Genomic DNA, 25,902 nt, shown 5'->3' with positions numbered 1-25,902 from the left:
CAGGAAAAATTTTTTCACAGAAAGGGTCATGGGGCCCTGGCAGAGGCTGCCCAGGGAGGGGGTTGAGTCCCCATCCCTGGAGGCCTTTAAAAGATGGGTAGACGAGGTGCTCAAGGGACATGGTTTAGTGGCAGATAGGAATGGTTGGACTCCACGATCCAAGAGGTCTTTTCCAACCTGGTGATTCTATGAACGTTTGGTTTGTTTCATTTTCCATTTGGCCTCTGCTGCAAGAGGTGGGCGCTGCCGGTGCAGCCCTGGCTCCCAGCCCCGAGGGGCCGCCCGCCTCCGGCTCTTTCCCCGCGGAGGCTGCGGGAAGCCAAACGCTCGGCACAAGGCGGCGAAGACGCTCTTCCCGGGGCCGGTCCCGCCCCGCGGGCGGTGCCGTGACGAGGGCCGGGCTCGCCGTGCCTGCTGGGAGCCCGCACTCAGGGGCGCGTCCCGGGGCCGTTGCGGTGCCGCCGGGGCGATGCCGCGGGTCGCTGCGGCGCTGCTGTCGTTGCTGTCGCTGCTGTCGCCGCCGGTCCCCGCCGCGGCGCGCAGCCCCGAGCCCGCCGCCTGCCAGCTGCCCCCGAGCAGCCGCTTCGACTGCGGCCCCGAGCGGCTGCTGTCGCGGGAGGGCTGCGAGCGGCGGGGCTGCTGCTACGCGCCCGCCGGTCCCGGCCCGCCCTGGTGCTTCTTTCCCCGCGGGTACCGCAGCTACCGGGCCGAGAACGTGACGGCCACCGCCGGCGGCTGCACCGCCCAGCTCCGCCGCATCGCCTCCAGCTTCCTACCGGGGGACGTGAGCAGCCTGCGGCTGGATGTGGCTCTGGAGACCCCGACCCGCCTGCGCTTCACGGTGCGCACCGGTACCGGTATCCCAGCATCGCGGCGACCCCGGACCTGCTATCCTGGTCCCTGCCCCCCGTCCCGGTCCCGGCAGCCCGATCCCAGCCCCAGCCTGGGTACCGGCCTCCCGGTCCCGGCATCCCAGCCCTTCCCCGTTCCCGGTCTGGGCCCCCTGGTCACGGTCTTGGCATCCCGGACCCGGTTCTCAGCATCCCAGACCTGGCTCCAGCTCCAGTCCTGGCATCCTGGACCCAGCATCCCAGCCCTGGTCCTGGCATCCCTGTTCCAGTTACTGGCATCCTGGATACAGCACCCCAGACCCAGACTCGGACTCAGCATCCCATGCTCAGCCCTGGACCCAGCATCCCAGCCCCAGTCCCAGCATCCCTGTCCCAGTTACCAACATCCTGGCCCCAACAACCCGGCCCTGATGCCGGCATCCCTGCCCCAGGCCTGCTATGCCAGTCCCTGCCTCCCGTCCCAGTCCCGACAGCCCGATCCCAGCCTGGGAACCAGCATCCCAGTCCCAGCATCCCAGCCCCTCCCTGGTCCTGGTCCGAGGCCCCTGGTCCCGGACCCAGCATCCCAGCCCTGGTCCTGCCATCCCTGTTCCAGTTACTGGCACCCTGGATACAGCATCCTGGCCCCAGTCCCAGCATCCCTGTCCCAGTTACTGACATCCTGGCCTTAACATCCCAGCCCTGATCCCGGCATCCTTGCCCCAGTCCTGCCCCCCCATCCCAACCCTCCTTGTCTCTCCCCACAGCTGCGGGACGCGGCCCAGCAGCGCTACGAGGTGCCCCTGGCCACGCCACAAGTGAGCGGCCAAGCTGCCTTCCCGCTCTATGCGGTGCTGGTCAACGAGGAACCCTTCGGCCTCGTCATCTTCCGAAAGGGCAGCGGGCAGGTCCTGTAAGTGCCTGTCCTGCCTTGAGCTGAGGGAAGGCTCCCCTCGCCTTCCCAAAGGGATTTGGTCTGGAAATGGGAGCTGGCCCCAGTGATGCGTCAGAGGCACTGGTGATGGTGGGAGACGAGAGCGGCGATAGTGGCAGTCAGTGACTGCAGAGGCTTTGCTTTGACCCCCTCTGCAGTTCAGTGCTTGAAAAAGGAAGTAGGAATCCCAGAGCTCAGCTGAAACCTGGTCTTGTTGCGTGCGATGATGAGCATCCATGTCCCTCCCAAGGCTGGGGGTCCTCCAGCTTGCTGCCTCCCTGCTCCCCATCTGCTGGGCACTGCCGGGGCTGTTTGCAGGAGTCTCCCTCTCTCTCTGACAGGCTGAACACCACCGTTGCGCCGCTCTTCTTCGCAGACCAGTTCCTGCAGATCTCCACCTCGTTGCCCTCCCGCTTCATTTCGGGGCTGGGGGAGCACCTGACGCCGCTGGTCCTCGACACGGCATGGACCAGGGTCACCCTCTGGAATCGGGACATGGCACCTGTGGTACGGAGTGGGGCTGAGGGGAAGGGAGGTAGCTCATCTGTGCTTGCAGGGGTGGCCCCGCTGCCTCTTATGTCTTGTTCCGGGCTGGTAAAAGGCAGCTGTGCCAGCTGAGCTCTGGGACATGGCTTCAGTTCTCCTGGAGCTCTGCTCTGCACTGCCCGGGAGGCATTTTGCACCCGGTGGTCTAAGGCTCATGCTTGGGACAGAGCTCTGCTGACTTGAGCAGTATTCAGGGCTGCAAGCCCTGGGTTTGCACCCCAAGCCATGGAGCTGCTCCTGGCCAGCAGCGAGGAGCAGGTGGGTGGGTGTGTGGATGGGTGGATGCTGTGCTGGGGTCTCTGGCAGAGTCTCGCCAGCAGCAAACTCTGCTCTGCTCCAGCCTCAGGCCAACCTCTACGGCTCCCACCCTTTCTACCTGGTGATGGAGGACGGTGGTTCGGCCCACGGCGTCTTTCTGCTGAACAGTAATGCGATGGGTGAGTCCTGTGCATACACCGGGTGTAGAGTTGATCCCTGTCACCACGCTCAGCTTTTTCCTCTGGCGCTTGTGCTTCCCCAGATGTGCTCCTGCAGCCCAGCCCAGCCCTGACCTGGCGCACAACAGGTGGGATCCTGGACTTCTATGTCTTCCTGGGCCCCGACCCCAAGAGCGTGGTGCGGCAGTACCTGGATGTCATCGGTAGGGCTGAGCTGCGGGCGGGGGGCATGGGTGCTACTGGGATGGTGGGAGCGGCGTGGCATGGGCAGCGTGGTGGAGCAGGGCTGTGGGGGAGCCCCACGGCCATCCCTGCACCCGCTTGGCCAGCATCCACCCTTCTGGCTTCCAGGGTTCCCCTTCATGCCTCCGTACTGGGGCCTGGGCTTCCACCTCTGCCGCTGGGGCTACTCCTCCACCGACATCACGCGGCAGGTCGTGAACAACATGACAGCGGCCCTCTTCCCCCTGGTAGGTCACAGCTGCTCCTTGGAGCTGCTGCCTGAAAGCGATTGTGGGGGCTGATGGGGACCCCTATGGGGTGGGTGTCTGGTGGCAGCGTGCGGGGTCCCTGCTCCTCCCTGAGCACCGGTGCCGCCGTCCATAGGATGTGCAGTGGAACGACCTGGATTACGCGGATGCCAAGAGGGATTTCACCTTCAACCAGAAAAACTTTAAGGACTACCCGGAGATGGTGGAGTATTTCCACCGCCGTGGGCTGAGGTACATTATGATCGTGGTGAGTGATGCAGCCGGATTCCAGCTAAGGGTAGTGATGGAGCTTCCTCTGAGGAAGGTGGGGGATGCTGTTCCTTGTCCTCACTGGTGAAGCTCCGCCTTGGTGCCCTACCAGGATCCCGGGATCAGCAGCTCAGGGCCTCCCGGCACCTACAAGCCCTACGACGATGGACTGAAGCGAGGGGTGTTTATCCGAAATGCCACGGGACAGCCCCTGATCGGGAAAGTGAGTGCAGGGAGCAGCCCCGGCCTCTTTGGGAGGGGGTTTGAGTGGGGCCATAGGAGTGGCACCGTGAGAGCTGGAGGGGACACCCAGGGGTGGCAGTTGGGGAAGGCAGCATGGCACGCAGGGGCTGTGGAGGGCAGTGAGGCATGAACAGTGTGGCTTTTCCTATTGCTGTCTCCTTCCCACAGGTCTGGCCAGGCCCAACAGCCTTCCCAGACTTCACCAACCCAGAGACTCGTGAGTGGTGGCACGACATGGTGAAGGAGTTCCACGACCAAGTGCCCTTTGATGGCATGTGGATTGTGAGTGGCTCCGGTAGAGCTACTGGCTGCAGCTCCCTGGCTCCTGTCCTGCACCTTAGCTGTGCCCCGGTGTGACAGCAAGGGCATCCATTGCCCCCATTTCCTTCCCCAGGACATGAACGAGCCGTCAAATTTTGTGGAGGGCTCCCAGGATGGCTGCCCCTACAACAGGCTGGAGCAGCCCCCCTATGTGCCAGGTATCAGGAGCGGGTACCAGCCTCTGCCTGGGGGTGTGGAGAGCCTCTGGAGGAGCCCATGGGATGCTCCAGTTCCAGCCAAGCAGGCTCCAAGCTTGCCCTCACCACTGCCTTTCCCACACAGGTGTGTTTGGGGGTCGCCTCCAAGCCGGGACCATCTGTGCCTCCAGCCAGCAGTACCTGTCCTCCCACTACAACCTGCACAGCCTGTATGGGCTGACCGAGGCCATCGCCTCCCACGAGTAAGCCTGGGGCTGGTGCCGCAGCTCCTGCTGTCCTAGAGGAGCTGATTGGCATTCCAGGGGATGCCTGAGCCTGGAGAGAGACACTCCCTGCTGCTGCAGCGTGGGCACTTTGGGCATTCAGTGGGCTGGTGGTGGGTTGGTTGATAAGGCAGTGTGCTGCCAGCCCAGCGCTGGAGCTGGCGCAGTGTGGCCGTGCTGGCTCCTGGGAAGGGACAACTCCGTGTGGGGACAATTCCTCACTGGGAGGCTTAGAGTTAGGCTTAGGGTCAGGCTTAGGTTAGAATTGTCCCATGTGGAGTTGCTCCTGTGTAGAGTTGTCCTTGGACAGAGTTGGCCATGGAGAGTTGTCCCAGACCCGCTGGCTCCTGTGCTGGGGGGTTATGTCCTGAGCCCTGTCCCATGTCACCCACCCCATGGGTGAGATGGCACTGGGTGTCTGCCCTGGCACATGCCAGCAGGAGCTGCTGGCAGGGTGGCTGAGCCCAATCCCCAGCTGGGTGGTGCTGAGCTGACACAGTCCTGCCTTCAGTGCACTGTTGAGGATCCGGGGCAAACGCCCCTTCGTCATCTCACGCTCCACCTTTGCTGGGCTCGGGCGCTACGCGGGGCACTGGACAGGGGATGTCCACAGCAACTGGGAGCAGCTGTATTACTCCATACCAGGTAGGCTGCGAGGTACTGGAGCCCCATCTGCGCCCACTTCTCCCCTGAGGCTCCCTTGCATCTGGTGGCTCCTCCGTGGGCTCCGTTCTCCCAGGTGCTGCAGAACCACTGTGCCTTCTGCACCCCCTCTGCAGAGGTGCTGCTCTTCAACCTCTTTGGGGTGCCGCTGGTGGGTGCTGACATCTGCGGCTTCGCGGGTGATACCTCCGAGGAGCTATGCGTGCGCTGGACCCAGCTGGGTGCCTTCTACCCCTTCATGAGGAATCACAATGACCACGGTGCCCGGGTGAGCAGTGGGGAGCCCTCATCCCACCGAGTAGCGGGCAGGGGCTGGCTGGGCGGATGGGGCAGCGGTGGGTGCTCCGGGGCTGTGCGAGGGGCTGCGCTGCCTGCCGGGGTGCAGCTGTGGGGCTTTGTGCAATCCATGCCAGGCTCGTGCTGTCACGTAGTCCATCGCACGTCCCTGAAAGGTGCCCACTGTTCCTCCCTGCACGGTCTGAGCATCCCCTTTCATTTTCTCCCCTGCAGCCGCAGGAGCCGTATGCCTTCAGCCCAGCTGCCCAGGCTGCCATGAGGAGCGCCCTCCGCCTCCGCTACTCCCTCCTGCCTTTCCTCTACACCCTCTTCCACCGGGCTCACTCCGCCGGGGAGACAGTGGCGCGGCCCCTCTTCCTTGAGTGAGTACTGCATCCCTGCTGGGCTCAGCGGAAGGTGGGCGCAGGGTCTCCTTGGCACTGCGCTGCCCCTCTGCATCCTTCCCCAGGTTCCCCAAGGACCCCAACACCTGGGCTCTGGACCGCCAGCTCATGTGGGGCGGGGGGCTGCTGATCACACCCGTCTTGGAGGCAGGAAAGACCAAAGTCAGCGGCTACTTCCCAGCAGGGACATGGTACAGCCTCGCTCAGGTGGGTGCTCCTCACCGTGGGGCTTCCAGGTGGCTGTACGGTGGGTTCCTGCACCCCAGGGCTGTGTGCAGGACTTGTGGCTTGCTTGGCTTCTCTTGTAGACATTTGAGGGCACCAACTCTGGACTTGGACCCCTCTTTGGACACGCTGCACCCTATGACGGCTCCTTCCTCTATTTGTTGTTATTTGTTGCATACAGGAAGTGCAGGGATAGGACAAGAGCGGGGATGGTTTTAAGCTGACAGAGGGGAGATGTAGATGAGATATTGGGCAGAAATGTTTTGCTGTGAGAGTGGGAAGACCCTGGCCCAGGGTGCCCAGAGAAATTATGGCCGCCCCATCCCTGGAGGTGTTCAAGGCCAGGCTGGATGGGGCTTGGAGCAACCTGACCCAGTGGGAGGTGTCCCTGCCCATGGCAGATGGTGGAACTGCATGGGCTTTGAGGTCTCTTCCAACCCAACCCATTCTATGATTCTGTGATTCTATGATTTAGGACTCCACCATCCACAGCAAAGGGCAGTGGATCCTCTTGCCAGCTCCCCTGGACACCATTAATGTTCATGTCCGCGCAGGATACATCCTGCCCCTTCAGGTGAGCAAACTTCATGCTGTGGTGACACCACGGTGACCTGCCTGGCCAGCCCCTGCTGGCATGTGGGGCAGGACAGAGGGCTGCCGCGCTGCCACCAGCAGAGTGGACACTGCCAAATGAGTTGCGAGCCTTTGGTGCTTGGCTGGGGCTGGAGGAAAACGACTCCAGCAGCGCTTGGACCTGTTCTTGATCCTGTGCCCCAGGAGCCTGCCCTCAGCACTGCAGAGTCCCGCAAGAAGGGGATGGGCTTGGTCGTGGCGCTGACGCCTGACGGCTTTGCCAGAGGAGACCTGTTCTGGGATGACGGGGAGAGCTGGCAGAGCTTTGAGAGGGGTGACTACACCGAGATCCTCTTCCTGGCTACGCACGTGAGTGAGGGGGTGCTGCTGGTGGGGGGCAGGTAGGTATGGCTGTCGCTACCATGCGTTGGTCCTGGTGCCCCTGGTGCCCGCGTGGTCACGGGCAGCGCCAGCCCCTGATGCAGCCAAGCTGTGTTGTGCCAAAAGTGCCAAACTGAGCGGCTACAGCCCTGTGTGCTGGTGGGGTCCTGTGGGAGCTGTACCCCTACGGAGCTGTCACGTTAAGCAGGTGACGTTCTGACAGGTGGCTGAGGAGAGCCTCCCGTTGAGTCATGAGATTAAAAATCTCAGACTTGGTTGAGCGGCTGAGAGAGCTGGGGTTGTTTAGCCTGGAGAAGAGGAGGCTGAGGGGAGACCTTATTGCTCTCTACAACTACCTGAAAGGAGGTTGTGGAGAGGAGGGAGCTGGGCTCTTCTCCCAAGTGACAGGGGACAGGACAAGGGGGAATGGCCTGAAGCTCCACCAGGGGAGGTTCAGGTTGGATATCAGAAAAAAATTCTTCACAGACAGAGTCATCGGCACCGGAACAGCTGCCCAGGGAGGGGGTCGAGTCACCTTCCCTGGAGGTGTTTAAGGAACGGGTGGATGAAGTGCTTAGGGACATGGTTTAGGGAGTGTTAGGAATGGTTGGACTCGATGATCCAGTGGGTCCTTTCCAACCTGGTGATTCTGTGATGGTTTATGACTAACGGATTATATGTGTGTGCCTGTACGTGGTTTTGCTACAAGTCAGAATCCGGTTACCTGTGAGAGTCTGCTTAGAGACTGGCACTCACAAGATAAATATCTGTGATTCGTGGCCCAAACAGGACAGCCGCTTACAGCAAAGCCCATCAGAGAGACCATTTTGCAATGCTGGAAGCAGTAAGGAGTTTAATTCGAATGACAGATTAAAAACAAATCCAGGATTACCGTGATAAATTCACTGCTGTGTTTTAGCACTATAAACACTTATAACTGGTTAACAATTGGATATAAAGCAAGGAACAGTAAAAACTCGAGTTGGTAGTTATTTTCCCGGGAAACATCTGACAGAGTCAGAGGTTCAGTTCTTACCAAGACATTTCTTCTTTGTGGAGGAAGAGAGGTCCAGGCCCATCAATCCATCCATCCATCACATAAGATGGTCATTTTTTTCTTCCCCAAAGAAAAGGGGTTTCAGCTATCAATTTTATTCCTTTTGAAAGCCTTTCAGCAGCTCTTGGTGAGGCATGGCTAGGTCAATTACTTAAGTGTGAATTAGCCCTTGGCAAGGCTGCTTGTGTTGTCAGAAGTGGGGACTCCGCTGTTCGCCACGCCTTCAAGGCGGGAAGCTCTGCCTGTGCTTTGGGGGTGTCTTTGTTTTTTATCTGAAGCAACCTTAGGCTGCAATGCCTTCCACTCACCCCAGCTGCCACTTAGTTGATAGGAATGTGAGACCACCCCCAGGTCGATCTGTTTTATCAAATGCATTGTCCGTTGTTGGCCGCTCCTTTTGCCAACTGCTCTCTTTTGCAAAACTCAAGCTTATTTTGCCATTCACAGGGCCGAATAAATCCATTATATCACAGGAACCCCCTGTGCCAGGGAGCTGGCTGCTCTCCTCTTGCACCCACAGTGCTGCCCAGCTGCTCTCCAGTCCCATCCCTCTGATAAGGGGCTTTGCGACCCTCTGGTGACAGCAGAGCGCCTGTCCCCTGGCTCGGTGCCCTGCAGACGGGCAGTGCATGTCAAGAAGCCCTGGGAGGGCTGAGACACGGGAGCACGGGGTGACGGCTCCGCTGTCCCCACAGGGTGCCGTTCTCAGCCAGCTCCTGCGGGCGAGTGCCCACCTTGATGGGGTCCTGCTAGAAGCCGTGACTATCCTGGGTGTCACCAGCCCTCCCCAGCAAGTCGTGGCCAACGGTGCCCTCGTGAGCGATTTCTCCTACCGCAGCGACACCCAGGTGAGTGCTCAGCCAAGGGGCTGGTGGGGTTTGGCCCCAGTGATGGCACTGTTCCTGCTTTGTGGGCACCAAGGAGCATCCAGGGCTGCCCAGCATGGGCTGTCTTGTTGCCCTGGGGCTCAGGCAGGCTTAGGCCATGCAAGGGGGCAAGGATGGGGAGATGGAGGACGGAAAGGATGCGTGGTGATGGAGCTGGAGCTCTGTGAGGAGCAATGGCATGACTCTGCTCGTGGGACTCTCTGCCATGGATCTGTGAGATTGGAGCCATGCTGGGCTGTATCTCCATGTGCACCCCAGAGGGGCAGGACCCCACCTCAGCTCTGACACCGCTGATTCTCATGGCGCTGACTCTTCCTTTTGCCCCTCAGGTGCTGCGAGTCCCCGTGTCACTGCCAATGTGGGAGGAGTTTGTGATCACCTGGTCCTGAGCCCACGCTGGACCTGTACCACTCAGCAAGCAGAAGTGATGCTGCTTCCTCTGTCTCTGGGGTCGAATCCGTCCTGTGTAAAACCAGAGCTGCTGCTGCTTTTCTTATACGATGCAGGTCCTGGGCTTTGGCTTCCCTTCTGGATAACTGGAGTTGGTTGAAGGTGTGCGTACTGGATATGCATTGGGGTGAGAGGGGCTTGGGGACCCCTGGGGACGGGGAAATCCTCATCTCCGCCAAAATGGGAAAAAACACGCAAGTGCCTTCTGAGACAGCAGACCTGTCAATACGTGGAACCGGTAACCAGTCCAGGGACTGCGAGGAGTCTCCTGGTTGTGATTTTGGGGAGGATGATCTGCGCAGGTGGGTGAGGGAGCAGTGCTGCCAATAAAGTCACTGGTTGCTGGGAGCAGCGTGAGGCTGTCTGTGCCCCTCTGCCTGTGCCTGTCCTGAAAGCTGCAGGCTTCACCCCAATTCCCAGAGTGCTGGGGGACCCCCAGTGGCTCCTGCAGCCCCAGCCGTGCCGTGGAGCCCCTTGGCCCATCCATCCTGCTGGCTGTGAGCCCAGGAACTGCTGCCCTGCTGGGGCTGCGAGCCCTGGCCCCACCGTCCGGCTCTGCTGGAGCTTCAGCTGCACAAGGAGCGAGCAGGTGCCATCACCCCTGTGCCCTGTGACACTTAATTTTGTTAAATTAAACCATCCCCCTGCTGCCTCCTCGCTGGTACCCATTGGCCTTTTTCCCCAAGGGCGGTCAGCAGGCACAGAGACGGCAGTGCTGGGAGCTGGCAGGCTCAGCTCCAGGTTAAAACAGAGTCCTCTCCCCCAGAGGATTTACTGAGGAGCAACTTGGCCCTACGGCTCCTCTGGCTGGGAATAAAGGCACAAGGATCCCTGGCTGCTCCAGGGCCAGGCAGTGTTTGTGATACGGAAAGCAGAGCCTCAGGGATTTGGGACTAGCCCAGCTGGGATCCTGCCCCGACCCCCTCGTGCCCAATGGGCCACGCAGGGCTGTCCTGTGGCAGACGTGATGCTCACAGCTCGTTGTACAGTGGCTGGCACTGGGGGCTCAGTTTCTCCTCCAGGACAGCATCGGGGGCGCACACCCATGGATCATTTGTGTCCCACTGCCACTTCAAGAGCTGTGTGCGGAGCAGCTGGAAGACAGCAGCGTAGTGGGGGTCGTGGGCCAGGTTCTGGCTCTCGGTGGGATCGCGGCTGCAGTCAAAGAGCTCCCAGCGGTCCCTGTAGTAGTACTGGTGCAGGGTCTTGTTCCAGTGGGTTGGCTGCCCAGCTCTGGTGCGGTTGAGAAGGTCCTGGAATGTGGGCGAGATGTAGAAGTCCTGGTCGATGGGAAAGGGCATCTTGTAGTTGAGGTTATGAATGAGGTGGAACTGCTGGTGCTTGATGGCTCGCATAGGGTAGTACATGGTCACCTCGTGGTGGCTCTGGCTGCTGAAGGTGGTGTCCCAGGGCTGCTCTGACTCCAGTGCTGGCAGGAGAGACTTTCCGGTGAGCTGCACCCGCTTCCTGCCAAAGATGCTGTAAGAAGGGTAAGGGATGGAGAACCAGTCCAAAATGGTTGGCGTGAGATCTGGAGAGGAAGAGAAAGGTGAGAGGAGGGGCTGGTGCCCATGAAACAGCCTCAGAGAGCAGCAGAAAGGTCCATGGAGTCTGCTGCCACATGGGCTGTAGGTGGTCCCAAGATGATGTCCCTGCAGAGGACCCTGTTGCTCGTCCTCCCTTCTCTCCCTTCCCAGGACCGGCTGTGCCAATGCTGAGGGCTGCAGGCTGTCCTCTGGGACAGGACCCTGGCTTTCATCAGGGGGAGGGTGGGGACCAGCACACGTCCCCTGGGCACAGCTCTGCAGACCTCTGGCAGGGGTTCTTACCCAGGAGGGTGGTGAAGGCCTGGCTGAACTGCCCCCAGCGCTTGGTGTGCTCCGGGGAGGAGATCAGCAGGGGTTCAGCGGTGCCTGACTGGTAGAGGTTGGTCCTGCCACCGGGGAAGGGGATGCCGTTATCGGAGGTGTAGATCACCAGGGTGCTGTTCTGGAAGCCAGCACGCTGCAGCTCCTCCAGGACCAGCCCAATCCCTGCAGATGGAGGGGAAGAGCTGAAGGGAGATGGGAAGGACTGCAGTGCTCACCAGCACCAGCCTGGCCTTGTAGCTCCTACCTTGGTCCATGCGCCCGATGGTTGTGTACTGGGCTGCCAGGTCTGCTCGGGCAGCCGGCGTGTCCGGGACAAAGTGGGGGACCTAAACAGAGAAATAAAAAGCAGCATGTGGCAGCCAGGGGGAAGGAGGTTGTGTGGACACTGGGGTGGCCTTCACCATTGCTCACCTTAACACTGATGGCAGTGACCGAGCTGGGGGCCAGCCCGCTGCTGCCCGGGCTCTGGCAGAGGTTGCTGTCGCATGCAGCCCCCATACGGCCCCGTACAGCCCCATACAGCCCCGTACAGCCCCATGTGGCCCCACGCAGCCCCACATAGCCCCATGCAGCCCCACATGTTCCTACCTGCACTTGCTCCGGGCTGTAGAGCTGTGGCTTCCAGTCTGGGATCCAGCCCATGCTGCTCTCTCCATTGCCAAATTTCTCACAAAAAGCCCCATACTGGGGCTGGGAGTGCCCGCAGCGGTGGGGATCGTGGAACGCGATGTAGAGGAAGAAAGGCCTAGAGATGAAGAGGGTGGAGGCAGTGTAGCAAAAGGTTGCTGTGGAGGGGTGAGCTGGGGTCAGCAGAACTTCCCCCCTAATGTGGGCTTCTGGATATGGGGTGACCCAGAGACAAGGTGTCCCTTCCTATTTGTCACCACTGGAGACACATCTTCAGTGAGGTTGGTTTCCCTCTCCTCTCCCATGCCAGCTTGCAGCCTCAGGGATGAAGGGTCTCACCTCTCATCCTGGCTCTGCAGGAATTGCCGGACGAGCGCTTTGATTCGAGTGATGTTTCTCCCAACCTGCAACACCGAGCTGTTCTCCTCTGTGTAGGCGAAGTCAAAGGGGTAGACGGCCTCAGGCCCAACATGCTTCTTCCCAATTATCCCTGCAAGAACGCAGACACACGGTGTGCTGGGAGCAGGGGACGCTGGCTGATGCAGCTCATCTGCTCCAGCGCAGGCTGTGAATGGAAGATGCTGCTGGCTTCACCAGTCTATTTTGCCAGCTGCAGAGGCATTTCCACATAAGAAAACAGGACTCTCGCGGGGACCACACTGCTCCAGGTCACAGCTGTGGGTAAGTGTTAGAGCAGCTCGGGTTGAAGTTCAGGTCGAGCACAAGCTTTGCGTGAACTGGGAACCAGGAAGGAGCAAGACAAGGAACAAGAAGTGGAAATGAAATGTTAAGAGGATGGGAGAGGAGCGGTGGTGGGGGTGGAAGTGAAGCAAAACCCATGTGTCAGCACAGAGCATGGGCATGGGTCCAGTTAGTGCTTACAGGCGAGTGGTCAAGCTCTCTAATCCAGTGGGGTTTCAGAGGGGTACAAGGGGCATTTATTAGGCTGATGGTTAGACTTGATGATCTTAAAGGTCTTTTCCAACGTTAACAATTGTATGATTCCCTGCCCATGTCGCCCCTGGGCTCCCTACCTGTCCGGATGCCTGCTTGGCTGAGCAGCCGAGGCAGGCTCTGCACGCTGTCGAAGGAGTTGAAGTGGTGCACATCCTGATGCAGCCCATACATCCCATTCTGGTGCTGCAAGTGGGGGACACAACAGGGTTGGATGGTGCCTGCCAGCCTGGTCCCAAAACAAGTCCAGCTGGGCACCAAGTGTGTGCGCAGGGGAAGCAGGTCCCAGGAGCAGGGGAGAGAGTGGGTCAGTGGGCGTAAGGGCATTGCCAGGTCCGGTAAACATACTGTAAGCACACCAGCTCTGGTCATCCCCGAGTACCCACGGTGGCCTGACAGCCCCCAGTGTGGTGTCTGGGGGTGCCCCTACCTGGGGTAAGCCAGTCAGGATGCTGGCGCGGCTCGGGGAGCAGCTGCTGACGGAGGTGAAAGCGTTCTGGAAGACCACGCTGCGCCGGGCCAGTGCATCCAGGTTGGGTGTCTGGATGGCTGAGTTGTTGTAGATGCCGATCTCGAAGCCACCATCATCGGCTGCAGCAAGGAGGGATGCAAGGTGAGCCCTGCAGCATCACATCTGACCCCTGGCATGTCCCTAACCATTCAGGGGGTGGGGGGGTGGGGGGAGATGGGGACACTAATGACAGGAAAATCATAGACTCATAGAATAGTTTGGCTTGGAAGGGACCTTAAAGATCATCTTGTTCCAACGCCCCTGTGATGGGCAGGGATGTCCCACTGGCTCAGGCTGCCCAAAGCCCCATCCAACCTGGCCTTGAACACCTCCAGGGATGGGGCAGCCACCACTTTCCTTGGCAACCTGTTGTGATGTCTCACCACTCTCATGGTGAAGAAATTCTTCCTAATGTCCAGTCTAAATCTGCCCCTCTCCAGTTTATACCCATTCCCCCTCATCCTATCACTACAAGCCTTTATGAATAGCCCCTCTCCAGCTCTCCTGTAGCCCCTTCACGTACTGGAACGTTGCTGTAAGATCTCGGTGCCTTTTCTTCTCCAGGCTGAATAAGCCCAACTCTCTCAGGCTGTCCTCGTATGGGAGGTGCTTCAGCCTTGTAGCCTCCTCTGGACCCATTCCAACAGTTCCATCTCCTTCTTCCATTGAGGATTCCAGAACTGGACACAATCCTCCAGATGAGGTCTCACAAGAGAGGAATAGAGGGGCAGAATCCCCTCCCTCTCCCTGCTGGCCACGCTGCTTTGGATGCAGCCCAGGACACGGTTGGCCTTCTGGGCTGTGAGCGCTGGGGAGGAGCTCTTGATGCGGCAGTGCAGGGATAGGACGAGGGGGAATGGTTTTAAACTGAAAGAGGGGAGATTGAGATAGTAGGAAGAAATGTTTTGCTGTGAGGGTGGGGAGGCCCTGGCCCAGGCTGCCCAGAGCAGTGGTGGCTGCCCCATCCCTGGAGGTGTTCCAGGCCAGGTTGGATGGGGCTTGGAGCCCCTGATCCAGTGGGAGGCATCCCTACCCATGGCAGGGGGTGGGACTGGATGGGTTTAAGGTTCCTTCCCACCCAGCCCGCTCCATGCCCCGGTGCCCGCACTCACCCAGCAGGAGCAGCGCGTTGCGCGCCGGGGCCGCGCGGGGCCGGAGCGCTCCCAGCAGCAGCAGCGGCAGCGCCCACAGCCGCATCGCACCGGGGCTCGGCGGCTCCACCGGCTGCTCCGGCTCCTCCTCTGCCCCGGTCACATGAGGAGAACCGGGCGGAGCTGCCGGATGCGTTGGGAACTCCGGTCCCGCGGGAGGAAACGGGATCGACCGGCGGAGCCGCTCGATGTTCGCGGCCGCTCAGCCCCGTTCCGGGGCGGCTGCGGGACCGGGTCCCCGTGCCTGCCCCGGTGAACCGGGGGCTCCGGTCCCGCCGTAGGAAACGGGATCGCCCGTGCCCTTCCCGAGCTATCCCCACTCCCTCCGGTGTCCCCCGTCCCGGGGCGGCTGCGAGCCCGGGATCCCTCTGCCTTCCCCGGTAAACCGAGAGCTGCGGTAGGAAACGGGATCGCCCAGGTGGCTCCAGCGCTGCCCCTCCGGTTTCCCCCCCGGTTTCCGCCGTCCCGGTGCAGCTGCGAGCCCGGGATCCCTCTGCCTTCCCCGGTGAACCGGGAGCTCTGGTTCTGCGGTAGGAAACGGGATCGCCCGGGCGGCTCCAGCGCTCACCCTCGGTTTCTCCCCCGGTTTCCCCCCCCTTCCCCCGGTTTCCGCCGTCCCGGTGCAGCTGCGAGCCCGGGGTCCCTCCTCCTTCCCCGGTGAACCGGGAGCTCCGGTCCCGCGGTAGAAAACAGGACTGTCCCGGTGACTCCCGTGCAACCCCACGATTCCTCCCTACCGCCGCTCACCCGTGTCATTGAGCGGCTGCGAGTCCGGGATCCCCGTGCCTGCTCCGGTGAACCGGGAGCTCCGGTCCCGCGGTAGGAAACAGGGTCGCTCAGAGGGCTCCAGCGCTCCCCCTTGGCTTCTCCTCCGGTTTCTCCCGTCCCGGTGCAGCTGCGAGCCCGGGATCCCTCTGCCTCTCCCGGTGAACCGGGAGCTCTGATTCCGCTGTAGGAAACGGGATCGCCCCCGCCCCTCCCGAGCTATCCCCACTCTCCCCGGTTTCCCGGGAGCGGCCGCGAGCCCGGTGTCCCCGTGCTTGCCCCGGTGAACCGGGAGCTCCAGCCCCGCAGCGCCCCGGGCAGGGGTCTCCGGTGCGGGATGACGGAGCCCCGGCAGCGCTGGCAGAGCCGCCCGTGCCCGGCGGTGCAGACCTGGGTGCCCATCCTGCGCTGGCTCCCACGCTATTCCCTGGCTTGGCTGCAGCTGGACCTGGTCGCCGGGCTCACCGTGGGGCTCACCGTGGTGCCACAGGCGCTGGCGTACGCCGAGGTGGCCGGGCTGCCCGTGCAGGTGGGTGGCAGCACCCTGCAGGGGACACCTGCTCCCTCCCTGCTCCGGGTCCTGTGCAATCACCCGCTTCCCAGGTCCCTTCCTGCTGCCAGGCCTGATCCTGCGCAGTCGCCCGTTTCCCGGGGCAAGAAGCCACGGGCTGTTTGCTAAGGGCTGGCCGCAGGCTCTGGAGGGACCTGGGGGCAGCGCAGCCCTCATCCCAGAGGTGCCTGGCATCTCCCAGCATTGTGCCAGTGCTTCTTTTGTCCTTTGTGCAGTACGGCCTCTATTCTTCCTTCATGGGCTGCTTTGTCTACTGCTTCCTGGGCACTGCCAAGGACGTGACACTGGGTCCCACAGCCATCATGTCGCTGCTTGTCTCCTCTTACGCATTCCACGAGCCTGTCTATGCCATCCTGCTCACCTTCCTCTCCGGCTGCATCCAGCTGGCCATGGGGCTCCTGCACCTTGGTGAGATGCTCTTGCTATGTGTGGTTGTATTTTTAGGATATCACTGTATGTCTTGTAGTTGTTCCCTCCTACGCTTGTGCTCTCCAAGGCACTGGGGTTGTCATGTTAATGCTTCTGACAGCTCTGTCTGCATGAAAACACCCTGTGCTCCCCGATGGCGCCAGCAGCGTGCTTATTGCTACCCGTCCCATGCAGGTTTCCTCCTGGATTTCATTTCCAGCCCAGTCATTAAAGGGTTTACATCGGCTGCTTCCATCACCATTAGCTTCAACCAGGTCAAGGTAGGATCACCACTCTCCTGGAGCGAGCTGTGCTGCAGAGCCAGGATGTTTAGTACTAGGCTGGGTGATGAGTTCAGCGTAAGTGGAAGGAGCCTCAAAGCGAGCACAGATCCACCTTGTCAGTGGTTCTAGTGGGTGTCGGAGAGCTCTGCTTGGAGCAGACGAAGGCAAATGGACCCTCTGCTTGTCCCCAGCTGATGGCATTCAGGACACCCGTAACACGTTTGATTTGGTCCCTTGCAGGAGGTGCTGGGTGATTTGGGATGGTGGGTTTGCAGCAGTGGGAGGTGTGATGGGTTTGCACCTCTGCTGGTCCTTCACTGACCTCTCAGGGACCTGAAGCTTTTAGGCTTTTCTGGGGCTGCAATGCTTCCTTCGTGGTTAACCAAAATCAGAGACTTAGGGAGGTGGTGTCAGGCTGTGCCAGGAACCGGCGAGACGGTGTTGGCTAATGGCTGCGGTCACGGTTGGAGCTGCTGCAAAGGCACCGGGCCCTTGCTGCTGTTCCCAGCAGGGGACAGCAGGGCTGTGACGAGGGCCCCAAACTCAATCCCCTCCTGGGAGCTGCGTGTGTGCAGGATGGGGGCCTGGGAGTGGGGAAAAATATCTCTGAGTCCTGCCCGCACGGAGCCCTATAGGGAAAGGGATGCCCTGGAGTGCTCTCCCACCAGCAGTGCTGACACCGTACGTGTGCCAGAGCCCTGGGCAGGGCTGAGCCTCAATGTTTTTGGCAGCCCCTTCCACAGCACCAGACAGCTCAGGTTGTGGTGGGCTTTCACCAGGCTTTGTCTTCCTGCACAGAACATCCTGGGGCTGCAGGGGATCCCTCGGCAGTTTTTCCTGCAGGTCTATGAGACGCTGCGGAGGATCGGGGAGACCAGGTCAGCACCATCCCTGCGCCTGCCCTGCTCCATCCCCCTGCAGCTGCGGGATCTTGGGCTCTGCTGCTTTGCTCTCACCTTGGACTGATTTCTCCATCCCTGCACAACTGCTTGTTCTCAGCTATTTCCATTTGAGGTGGAAATTGGAAGGTGAGGGAGCAGGGGGGCTTCTAACCTGCTAGAGGGCAGGGATAGGGGATGCTTGTCCTGTTTTCCACTCCGAGTTGCGTACAACAGGATTTTGACAGCACAAAGGTACATCTTTTGGACTGTCAGTGTTATAAGTCCTGCGCCAATTTTTGACACTCCGTGAGGGAGCTCAGGCATCCTCTTGCCCCACACCTGCTCCTGTTCGCTGCACCCATGGCTCAGGATCTGTGCCGCAGCCTGGGTTTCATACACAGCACAGTATCAGCTTCATCACGGCTGGCCAAACGCTTCCTTGCCTACCTGTGAGGGGCAGCAGCTGAGGAGAGGAAGCAGATTCCGCTGCACAGATTCTGCCTCTTACAGGGAACATTCTACCCTGTTTATGAAGAGCCCACAAACCGTCAACGTTGTTCTGCTGACTGGCGGGGGCATCTCCTCCTCCCTCACCTGCTGCCCTTCAGGGAGGTGATGCGTTCTGCCGGTGGTGCGGAGGTGCTGGCACCGTCTCTGCCAGCCGCCGTGCATGCCTGGGCACATGCTCTTCCTCCCACGGGGCTTTGCGGTTGCTCTCCCTGTGCCCCTCAGCGTGTTTGAGCTGGTGCTGATGTGCCCTTTGCAGGGCTGGGGATGCCATCCTGGGGCTGACCTGCCTGGCTGCGCTGGCGGGGCTCCGGGCGATGAAAAGCCACCTGCCCCGAGCTGCCAGTGCGGATCCGCTGGCTGCCAGGATCAGCTACCTGATCGTCTGGACCTCTGCCACGGGTGCGTCTCCCTTTCTCCCCACTGTCTTCCTTCCTGCGGCCAAACCTCCGGGGGTCTCGGCTCTCCTAGGCAGGGAGGAGACTGCCCAAAACTGGTAAAGCCCAGGTGGGCAGGAGCTGAGACCTGGAGGTGGGTCAGGGAGGACAAAGCCCCAGGATGGTCCTGCTGCTCTGCATGCCCCTTCCTAAGGCTTGGGAGGCCTTGGCAGCCCAGGTACCACCTCCTGCGCTCCCTCCCACCACCCTGGGCTCTGGGCAGGTTTTCATGGTTGCTCTCTTCACTACAGCACGCAACGCCCTCGTAGTCCTGTTTGCTGGCCTGGTGGCTTACTCCTTCCAGGTGATGGGCTCCCAGCCACTCACGCTCACTGGCAGCATCCCCCAGGGCCTCCCTGCCTTCCAGCTGCCGCGCTTCTCCATGGATACACCCAATGGCACCATTCCCTTCAGGAGCATGGTGGAGGTGGGTGCCAAGCTGGCCAGTGGAAGCTGAGCTCCCCGTGGGCTGTTGTCTCCTTACTCCTGCGTTTGCTGGTGCAGCAGGAGAAGGCTCTGCTGCAGGGCGACCCTTGTCCCTCAGTGGCAACACTCACTGCATCCTTTCCTCCCAGGACATGGGGATCGGGCTGGCCGTGGTCCCACTTATGGGTCTGCTGGAGACTATTGCGATTGCCAAGGCTTTTGGTACGGCTGCACCAGGCTCCCATGCCTGCGTTCGCAGGGGGAGTCTCTGCAGGATATTTGGGATGCCAGGGCAGTTGTTGTTCTCACAGGGGCAGTGGGAGGGACTGGGCTGCCCATGCCCATCCTGGTTCATAGCATGGGCTGCCAAGAGGGGTCCCACTGCGTACTGTCACCCCCCTCCCTGACTCCCCCGTGCCTGACTGGGGAGTGGGCTGGGGATCCTTGCGCTGCACAGGAGCTGAGCGTTGTCTTGAGGGCGGCTCCTGCGCCCCAGGGGGGTGCTGAGATGGGGCCCACCACTGTCCCAGGCACTGCTGGCCCCGCTCCGTGCACCTGGTGGGTTGTGCCTGTGGGAAGCTCTGGATGATGCCACTTGTCTCCTTTCAGCCTCGCAGAATGATTACAGGATTGACCCCAACCAGGAGCTGCTGGCTATGGGTAAGAGGCTGCTTGGAGCAGGAGGGCAGGGGGTGGGGATCCGACCTCAGCACCATTGTGTGTCCCACAGCCCCTGAGCTACCAGACAACCCCTTCTCAGCAGTCCTACCTCTATGTGAAGTTTTACCTTTCTCATCTTGCATGGTGTCCCCTGAGCTTTTCTCACAGCTTAGAGTTTTCCAGAGCATCCCGAGCCAAGCTCACGCAGCTGGACAGGCTTCAATCCAGCCCTGTGTATCAGTCGGGAGATGGAGGAGGTGATGAGGGTGGCACAAACCAGGCAGTGCCTCCTGTAGTTGCTGCATCCTCAGCCCTACTCCTTCCTCACTGCAGGCTTCGCCAACATCCTGGGCTCCTTCGTCTCATCGTATCCCATCACAGGCAGCTTTGGCCGGTGGGTAGCAGGACAGGGATTGCAGCCCCAGCCTGCAAGGTGCTCTGTGGGGCTGTGTAGTGACAAGGCTCTGCAAGAACTTGGGTGGGAAGTTGCGTGGACCCAAGTGGGTCCCTGAGCTCATGTCCTGGTCCCCAGCCACCCACCTTGGCTGCCGACCTTTGCATGGGTCCTGCAGTGACCTTCCCCCTCATCTCACGTGCTCTATACCGCAGGCTGGGGGCCGCAGGCTTGCTCGTGTTTCTCCCTGATGGGGTCTGACAGGGTGGGTGGTTTCCCTGGGTGGCGTCTCTGGGCAGCGAATGGGGCAGCTGCCGGCCACAGCCAGCCCCAGCGCAGCCTGGGACAGTGCGGTGTTGGCTCTGCATTTCAGGACAGCGGTGAACGCGCAATCGGGTGTCTGCACGCCTGCTGGAGGGCTTGTCACAGGTAGAGCCCTCAACCCTGCCTGGGCTGCTCTGCAGGCTCCCATGCCCAGCACCCACTCTCCTCCAGCACCCTGGTCATTGGGTCCCTCTGGCTCAGGTGCTCCCCGTCTCCCACAGGTGCCCTGGTCCTGCTCTCGCTGGCGTATCTCACCTCACTCTTTTACTACATCCCCAAAGCAGCGCTGGCTGCCGTCATCATCTCAGCTGTGGTCCCCATGTTTGATGCTGGGATCTTCAGGACGCTCTGGAGGGTTAAGAGTGAGGGCACGAGCTGGGAGCGACTGACCCCCAGAGCAACCTGGCTCTGCCTGCGGAGCAGGTGCTGTCTCAGAGGGCCCTAAGGTACAAGCACAAGGTGCAGCTGAGCCTGGATTATCTCTCTTGCAGGGCTGGACCTTGTGCCCCTCTGTGTGACGTTCCTGGTCTGCTTCTGGGAGGTCCAGTATGGCATTGTGGCTGGGGTGCTGGTCTCAGGGATTCTCCTCCTTTATTCCATTGCCAGGCCCCCAATAAAGGTGAGCTTCACACCTTGCCTTGGATATGGTGAGGACAGCAGGCTCACAAAGGAGTGGGATACTGGGAAAGAGCTCCCTAAGGATAGCGGGGTGTTGGGGTGCAGGATGCTTCCAACTTGCTTCTGCCCTATCCTGTGCCGCCAGCCTGCCACTGGTGCAGTGCAAGGATCCCTTTCAAGCAGCACAAGGAAAGAAATATCCCAGGAACTGAGAGCAGGAGAGGGAAGCATCATTGTCCCTATTCCTGCTGGTGCCTGGAGTGTGCAAGAGGGGTTTCCCTGCGGGATGGGTACTCCTCCATGTCCCCTGCCAGCAGGAAGCATGGTGCTTTACTTTATCACACGGGCAGTTGTCCCTGCCTGAGGAAGCTCACAGCCCCCAAGCTCCCCATAACTCGTCCCTCTGCTCTGGGGTCTTGCACAGGTGTCGGAGGGGGCTGTGCTCCTTGTGCAGCCAGGGAGCAGCCTGCACTTCCCAGCCATCGAGTGGCTCCGAGACACTGTGTGCAGCCATGCCCTGGCAGGTACGGTGCTCCCCAGCCTGCTGGCTTGTCCTGGGGACCTGGCTGTGACCGGGTGCCCACCTGGGTCACTGCTGAGGGGGTGAGAAGCGATGCCCGGGTCTGCGGGTGCGAGCCAGGCCAGCACAGCTTCCCTGTGGCAGAGACCAACCCCTGGCTGCCGCCGCTCTCCTGCCACGGCTCTGGCTCTAAGGGCTGCATCCCCTGGGCTGGTGGTTTCTGAACTCATCAAGGCCACGACCGTATGTTCTTCCAGGAGCATCTCCACCACGGTCCATCATTCTGGACTGTCGCCACATCAGCAGCATTGATTACACGGTGGTGGCGGGGCTGGCAGAGCTGCTGCAGGAGCTGCGCAAGCACGGCCTCTCGCTGGCCTTCTGCTGCCTGCAGGTATGTAGGACGCAGCCTCCTCTGCCCCTGGGCCGGGTCCAGCTGCCTCTCCCCGTGCCAGGCACCAGATCTGCTCCCTAGGGCAGGGTCTGCACTGATGGGTCGGCCCCTGCAGCGATGGTGCCGCTGCTTCTCTTCTTGTAGCTCCTTCTTCTCAAGAAAGTGGAGGCTACAGCAGCTGAGTCCAGCTGCGGGATGCAGGGTGGTGGGGAAGGGCTGCATCCCCTTCCCTGGGCTGGCTGCAGGGCTTACGGCCCTGGAGAGATGGGAAGCAGCCAGCAGCGGGCTCCCCCAGCCCAGGTTTCTCTGCCTACAGGATCCTGTTCTCCAAGTCCTGCTTTCTGCAGATCTAGAAGGATTCCAGCATTTTCCCAGCTGGGAGGAGACAGGTGAGGCTCTGGGTTGCTTTGGGTAGTCTCCCAGGTCTCAGGCATCCCAGGCTGCTTCTGAGTGGGGCTCTGGAAGGTGAGCCTGGTAGTCGGACTTTCATCAGGCCCCAAAGTTGCAGTGAGGGGGGCACCAGGGACCAGTCTCCTGGAAGGGCGAGCAGGAGCCCCTCCAGAGAGTGAGGCTCAGCCTGGACTCCGGGATTCATAGAACCATAGAATCACCAGGTTGGAAAGGACCCACTGGATCATCGAGTCCAACCATTCCTAACACTCCCTAAACAATGTCCCTAAGCACTTCATCCACCCTTTCCTTAAACACCTCCAGGGAAGGTGACTCGACCCCCTCCCTGGGCAGCTGTTCCAGTGTGAGCCATGAGCTTAACTTCTCTGTTGTGCTTCTTCCTTGCTCAGAGCGGTGTGGAGCAGTGGAGCCCAGGGGCTCTGAGGCAGATCCCTTTGCCAGCACCAGCGAGAGCTCACAGCTGCCTGCCAGGCTCATCCAGTGAGTCGAGGAGCTGCCTGGGACCTGGGGCAGAATCACCTCCACAGCTCCTCTCCTCCGATTATGCCAGGTCTGTGCATGTGATGCTGTGCAGAGTGGGAGCTGTGACACCTGGTGACACCTGACCAGCACCCTCCATGGGAGCTGCCGGCCCCTGTCCTGCCTCCTGGGTGGCTGGTGGGATGCCTGGCAGGGCTGGGGCCATCCCCATATCCCACAGGACAGATGCTCCGTGGAGGGATTAGTGGGGCAAACCCATTCCCTATCACAGTTATCAGGAAAAAGCCATTCCTCCTCCAGGCCTTTTCCATCCTCGAAGCTGCTTCCTTTTTTTTTAAAATCAGCTGTTTTAATTCTGGAGATTTTTCTTATTCTGGGACATTCTGAACTCTGATACAGAGTTCTCTTGCCAAAGCGAGTTTCAAAGGTGCCCAAGCCTGAGGGCACACTGCAGCTCTCCACCTCAGGCTGCTGGGAGATAAAACCAGCATTGATTTTTACTCCTTACTGATCCCTCTTGGTTTGTGGGGTGCCAAATGCTGCCATCGGACGGGGGGCAGCCCTTTGCCTGAGTCCTGCCAGGCACCCAATGCGACAGGCCCCGTGACGGCAGCTCGTGCTGTGCAACGGGTGCAAAAAGCAACCGTGGTGTCAGGCAGCAGTGTGGAGGGGACGTGGTTCAGGAGGATGTGGGTTTCCTGACCTGCTGTTGGCTGACACCTCTGTCAGGAGGGTGTAATAAAGCAGTAATTGCGAATGAGTCAGTGTGCTCATCTGCCTGCCTTTGGGGAAAGCTGTTTCCTGTTGTGTGGGGAGAAAGAATTAAGTTCTAATTTCTGGGCATTGCTGAGCAAACCCAAGGAAAAGAAACAGAAACCAATCTCAGGCTGTCTGGTAATTCCATGCCCAAAGGCACGCTCCAGCACAGCTCTCCTTGCCAAAGGTTGCGTAGGTGTGGCAGGGCTGGCAGAGGTGCTTGGGAGCCACGGGACAGTGAGGGTCAACAGGACCTGCTGCTGGAGGCTGGAGGAGCATTTCTGCAGCAGAACAGTGCTTGGCAGCGAGTTCCTCGCTGCACAAGCAGCCGATAAGCATTTGCAGAACTGGAAGGGCTGGTGTGCCCTTTCTTCCCATCCATCTTGCAGACGCGGAGTGCCCAATGCAGAGATGGAGCAGATCCTACCCATTTCTCTTCATGCCGTGTGGCCGCTGGCTGCAGCCCTGCGCTGTGTGAGCCTGCGCCGTGAAAGCTGCTCTGCACGCCGAGGAGGCTTGACCCTGGCTAGACACCAGGTGCCCACCAAAGCGGGTCCATTCCTGCCCTCCTCAGCTGGGCAGAGGAGAGAAACTATAACAAAAGGCTCATGGGTTGAGAGAAGGACAAGATCACTCACCAATTATGTCACCAAGGACAAGATCTCTCACCGATGTCATAGGCAAAACAGACTTGACTTGGGGAAAATTAATTTAAGTGCAATCAAAGCGGAGTAGGGTAGTAAGAAAATAAAAAAACAACTCTTCAAACACCTTTCCTCCACCCCTCCTTTCTTCCTGGGTGTAAGTTCACTCCCAAGTTCTCTACCCCCTCCCCAAAGCAGCACAGGAGGATGGGGAATGAGGGTTGAGATCAGTTCATGGCATGTTGTCTCTGCTACTTCTTCTGCCTCATGGGAAGGACTCCTCACACTCCTTCCCTGCTCCAGCATGGGGTGCCTCCCATGGGAAACAGTCCTCTACAAATTTCTCCAGCGTGGGACCTTCCCACGGGCTGCAGCACTTCACAAACTGCTCCAGCTTGGGGGGTCACAGGTCCTGCCAGCAAACTTTCTCCAGCATGGACTCCTCTTTCCACAGGGTAACAGGTCCTGCCAGGAGCCTGCTCCAGTGCAAGCTTCTCCTGGGGTCACAGACTCCTTCAGACATCCACCTGCTCTGGTGTGGACCTCCATGGGCTGCAGGGGCACAGCCTGCCTCAGCATAGTTTGCACCAGGGGCTGCAGGGGAACCTCTGCTCCTGCACCTGGATCGCAGCCTCCCCCTCCTTCTCCACTGACCTTGATGCCTGCAGGGCTGTTTCTCTCACGCATCCTCACTCCTCCCCTTCTGCTGTTGTTCTGCAGCAGTTCTGTTCAACCACCCCCTCCCATCCCCACCACCACCCCCGCTTCTTAAATATGTTATCACAGGAGCACTACCACCCATCACTGCTGGGCTTGGCCTTGGGCAGCAGCCGGTCCATCTTGGAGCCAGCTGGCATTGGCTCTATCGGACACGGGGGAGGCTTCTAGCAGCTTCCCACGGAAGCCACCCCTGTACCAAACCCCTGCCATGTAAACTGAGTACAATACCCAGAGGGGAGCTCAGCGAGACAGCGGCGGGATGGGGCTCAGGTAACCCCTGCAAGGGTGCATCAGTGCGGGGCAGAGTGGGAAAAGAGAGGGGAAGGGGCAAAAAAAGGGCTGATCATGTGTTGACAGCGTGTGCTCGAACCGGTGTGTGCGAGAGTGTGTGAGTGCTGGTGAAAATCGGGCCACTTCGGTGCCAGTTGGATCTGGGGATGACATCACAGCCACATCCCTGCTTTGGGCTGTTGGATTCAGCGTGGCATGTTTTCCTCCAGGACAATTTCCCACCCTGTCCTGCATCCCTGAGCTGTCGGAGGCACACGGGTGCTTCACAGAAGGGTGAAAACCCACAGCTGCTCGTAGTGCGGACACAGCCCGTGTCACTGCAACAGCTCAGAGAGCAGGTGGGAACATGAACCCATGGATGGTGGCCTGATGGATGCTCCCCTCTGTGGAGCTGTGGATGTCTCCATCCCAACACCCAGAAATGGGAAAAAAAAAAAAAAGAGGGGCTTTGCTGGAGATGTGGGGGCAGCTGAATCTGGGCTCAGAAGGAAGGGAAGGGGGCTGAACTCTAGACCCATCCCCGCCAGTACTGGGCAGCTGGAGCAGGTGGCAGGTATCAAACTGGATCAGACCCATGAAAAGCCTTTCCCAAGCTCTCCAAGACGGGCTGGGCTGTTGGGAAGCCCTTGGTGCAGAGCTATCAGGTGAAGCTCAGATTCACCGCAGGGGTTTGGGTGTCCCGGGAAGAGCAGAGTGCCCACTCCCTCCCGCTGCAGTGCCTTTTGCTGTGCTGTTCTGGTGCCCGGGATGATGCCCGGGAGGATGCCTGGGAGAGTGCTGGAGAGGATGCACAGGAGGATGCCCGGGAGGGTGCATGGAAGGATGCTGGAGAGGATGCACAGGAAAATGCCTGGGAGAGTGCACAGGAGGATGCCTGGGAAGGTGCCTTGGAGGATGCTAGAGGGGATG

The 25,902-nt window shown here is 60.2% G+C and overlaps 3 protein-coding genes across 12 annotated transcripts; 2 read left to right on the top strand and 1 right to left on the bottom strand.

Annotated features, from left to right (window-relative positions):
* The first annotated feature begins 400 nt into the window (after positions 1-400).
* On the top strand, positions 401-9,528 carry GAA (alpha glucosidase). 2 transcript variants are annotated; one of them, XM_054083299.1, is made up of 19 exons: positions 401-841; positions 1,598-1,743; positions 2,106-2,271; positions 2,651-2,747; positions 2,831-2,950; positions 3,099-3,217; positions 3,354-3,485; positions 3,600-3,710; positions 3,899-4,012; positions 4,125-4,209; positions 4,334-4,451; positions 4,984-5,117; positions 5,252-5,403; positions 5,646-5,794; positions 5,881-6,022; positions 6,516-6,614; positions 6,818-6,982; positions 8,747-8,899; positions 9,268-9,528. In XM_054083299.1, exons 1-19 carry the CDS (start codon positions 470-472, stop codon positions 9,325-9,327), a joined length of 2,634 nt encoding a protein of 877 aa, XP_053939274.1. In that variant the 5' UTR covers positions 401-469; the 3' UTR covers positions 9,328-9,528. The 2 variants fall into 2 exon arrangements, with proteins under 2 accessions (XP_053939274.1, XP_053939273.1); XM_054083298.1 differs by having other exon boundaries at positions 8,747-9,528.
* Positions 9,529-9,993: 465 nt separating this feature from the next.
* Positions 9,994-14,895, bottom strand: SGSH (N-sulfoglucosamine sulfohydrolase). 2 transcript variants are annotated; one of them, XM_054083296.1, is made up of 8 exons: positions 14,464-14,895; positions 13,271-13,431; positions 12,921-13,026; positions 12,226-12,376; positions 11,848-12,004; positions 11,504-11,585; positions 11,218-11,421; positions 9,994-10,919 (listed from the first exon to the last, which is right to left on the bottom strand). In XM_054083296.1, the coding sequence occupies exons 1-8, from the start codon at positions 14,546-14,548 to the stop codon at positions 10,360-10,362; spliced, it is 1,506 nt and encodes a 501-aa protein (XP_053939271.1). In that variant the 5' UTR covers positions 14,549-14,895; the 3' UTR covers positions 9,994-10,359. The 2 variants fall into 2 exon arrangements, with proteins under 2 accessions (XP_053939271.1, XP_053939272.1); XM_054083297.1 differs by lacking the exon at positions 14,464-14,895 and adding an exon at positions 13,875-14,200.
* A 2-nt stretch (positions 14,896-14,897) lies between these two features.
* SLC26A11 (solute carrier family 26 member 11) lies at positions 14,898-24,050 on the top strand. Of its 8 annotated transcripts, XM_054083291.1 has the most exons (17): positions 14,898-15,321; positions 15,710-15,796; positions 16,054-16,246; positions 16,442-16,527; positions 17,329-17,408; positions 18,178-18,320; positions 18,607-18,782; positions 18,931-19,003; positions 19,391-19,441; positions 19,775-19,835; positions 20,209-20,264; positions 20,381-20,521; positions 20,651-20,778; positions 21,202-21,301; positions 21,555-21,691; positions 22,008-22,080; positions 22,492-24,047. In XM_054083291.1, exons 3-17 carry the CDS (start codon positions 16,075-16,077, stop codon positions 22,584-22,586), a joined length of 1,572 nt encoding a protein of 523 aa, XP_053939266.1. In that variant the 5' UTR covers positions 14,898-15,321; positions 15,710-15,796; positions 16,054-16,074; the 3' UTR covers positions 22,587-24,047. The 8 variants fall into 8 exon arrangements, with proteins under 8 accessions (XP_053939266.1, XP_009559440.2, XP_053939267.1 ...); XM_009561145.2 differs by having other exon boundaries at positions 14,898-15,796; positions 21,558-21,691; positions 22,492-24,048; XM_054083292.1 differs by lacking the exon at positions 15,710-15,796.
* Positions 24,051-25,902: the final 1,852 nt, after the last annotated feature.

Source organism: Cuculus canorus, chromosome 18 (assembly GCF_017976375.1).
Source record: "Cuculus canorus isolate bCucCan1 chromosome 18, bCucCan1.pri, whole genome shotgun sequence".
NCBI lineage: Eukaryota > Metazoa > Chordata > Aves > Cuculiformes > Cuculidae > Cuculus > Cuculus canorus.
The sequence above is the reverse complement of the archived record's forward strand: the minus strand, read 5'-3'. Positions and strand labels throughout refer to the sequence as shown.

Bases quoted from the DNA above. Each gene is read 5' to 3' on its own strand.
- SGSH (XM_054083296.1), bottom strand. From the start codon at position 14,548: ATGCGGCTGTGGGCGCTGCCGCTGCTGCTGCTGGGAGCGCTCCGGCCC. The intron at 13,027-13,270 runs GTAGGGGCACCC...CCCCACTTGCAG, and splicing joins TCCTGACTGGCTTACCCCAG to CACCAGAATGGGATGTATGG. The intron at 11,422-11,503 runs GTAGGAGCTACA...CTCCATCTGCAG, and splicing joins CATCGGGCGCATGGACCAAG to GGATTGGGCTGGTCCTGGAG.
- GAA (XM_054083298.1), top strand. From the start codon at position 470: ATGCCGCGGGTCGCTGCGGCGCTGCTGTCGTTGCTGTCGCTGCTGTCG. The intron at 1,744-2,105 runs GTAAGTGCCTGT...TCTCTCTGACAG, and splicing joins AAGGGCAGCGGGCAGGTCCT to GCTGAACACCACCGTTGCGC. The intron at 6,983-8,746 runs GTGAGTGAGGGG...CTGTCCCCACAG, and splicing joins TCCTCTTCCTGGCTACGCAC to GGTGCCGTTCTCAGCCAGCT.
- SLC26A11 (XM_054083288.1), top strand. From the start codon at position 15,605: ATGACGGAGCCCCGGCAGCGCTGGCAGAGCCGCCCGTGCCCGGCGGTG. The intron at 21,692-22,007 runs GTATGTAGGACG...CTCTGCCTACAG, and splicing joins TGGCCTTCTGCTGCCTGCAG to GATCCTGTTCTCCAAGTCCT. The intron at 22,081-22,491 runs GTGAGGCTCTGG...TTCCTTGCTCAG, and splicing joins TCCCAGCTGGGAGGAGACAG to AGCGGTGTGGAGCAGTGGAG.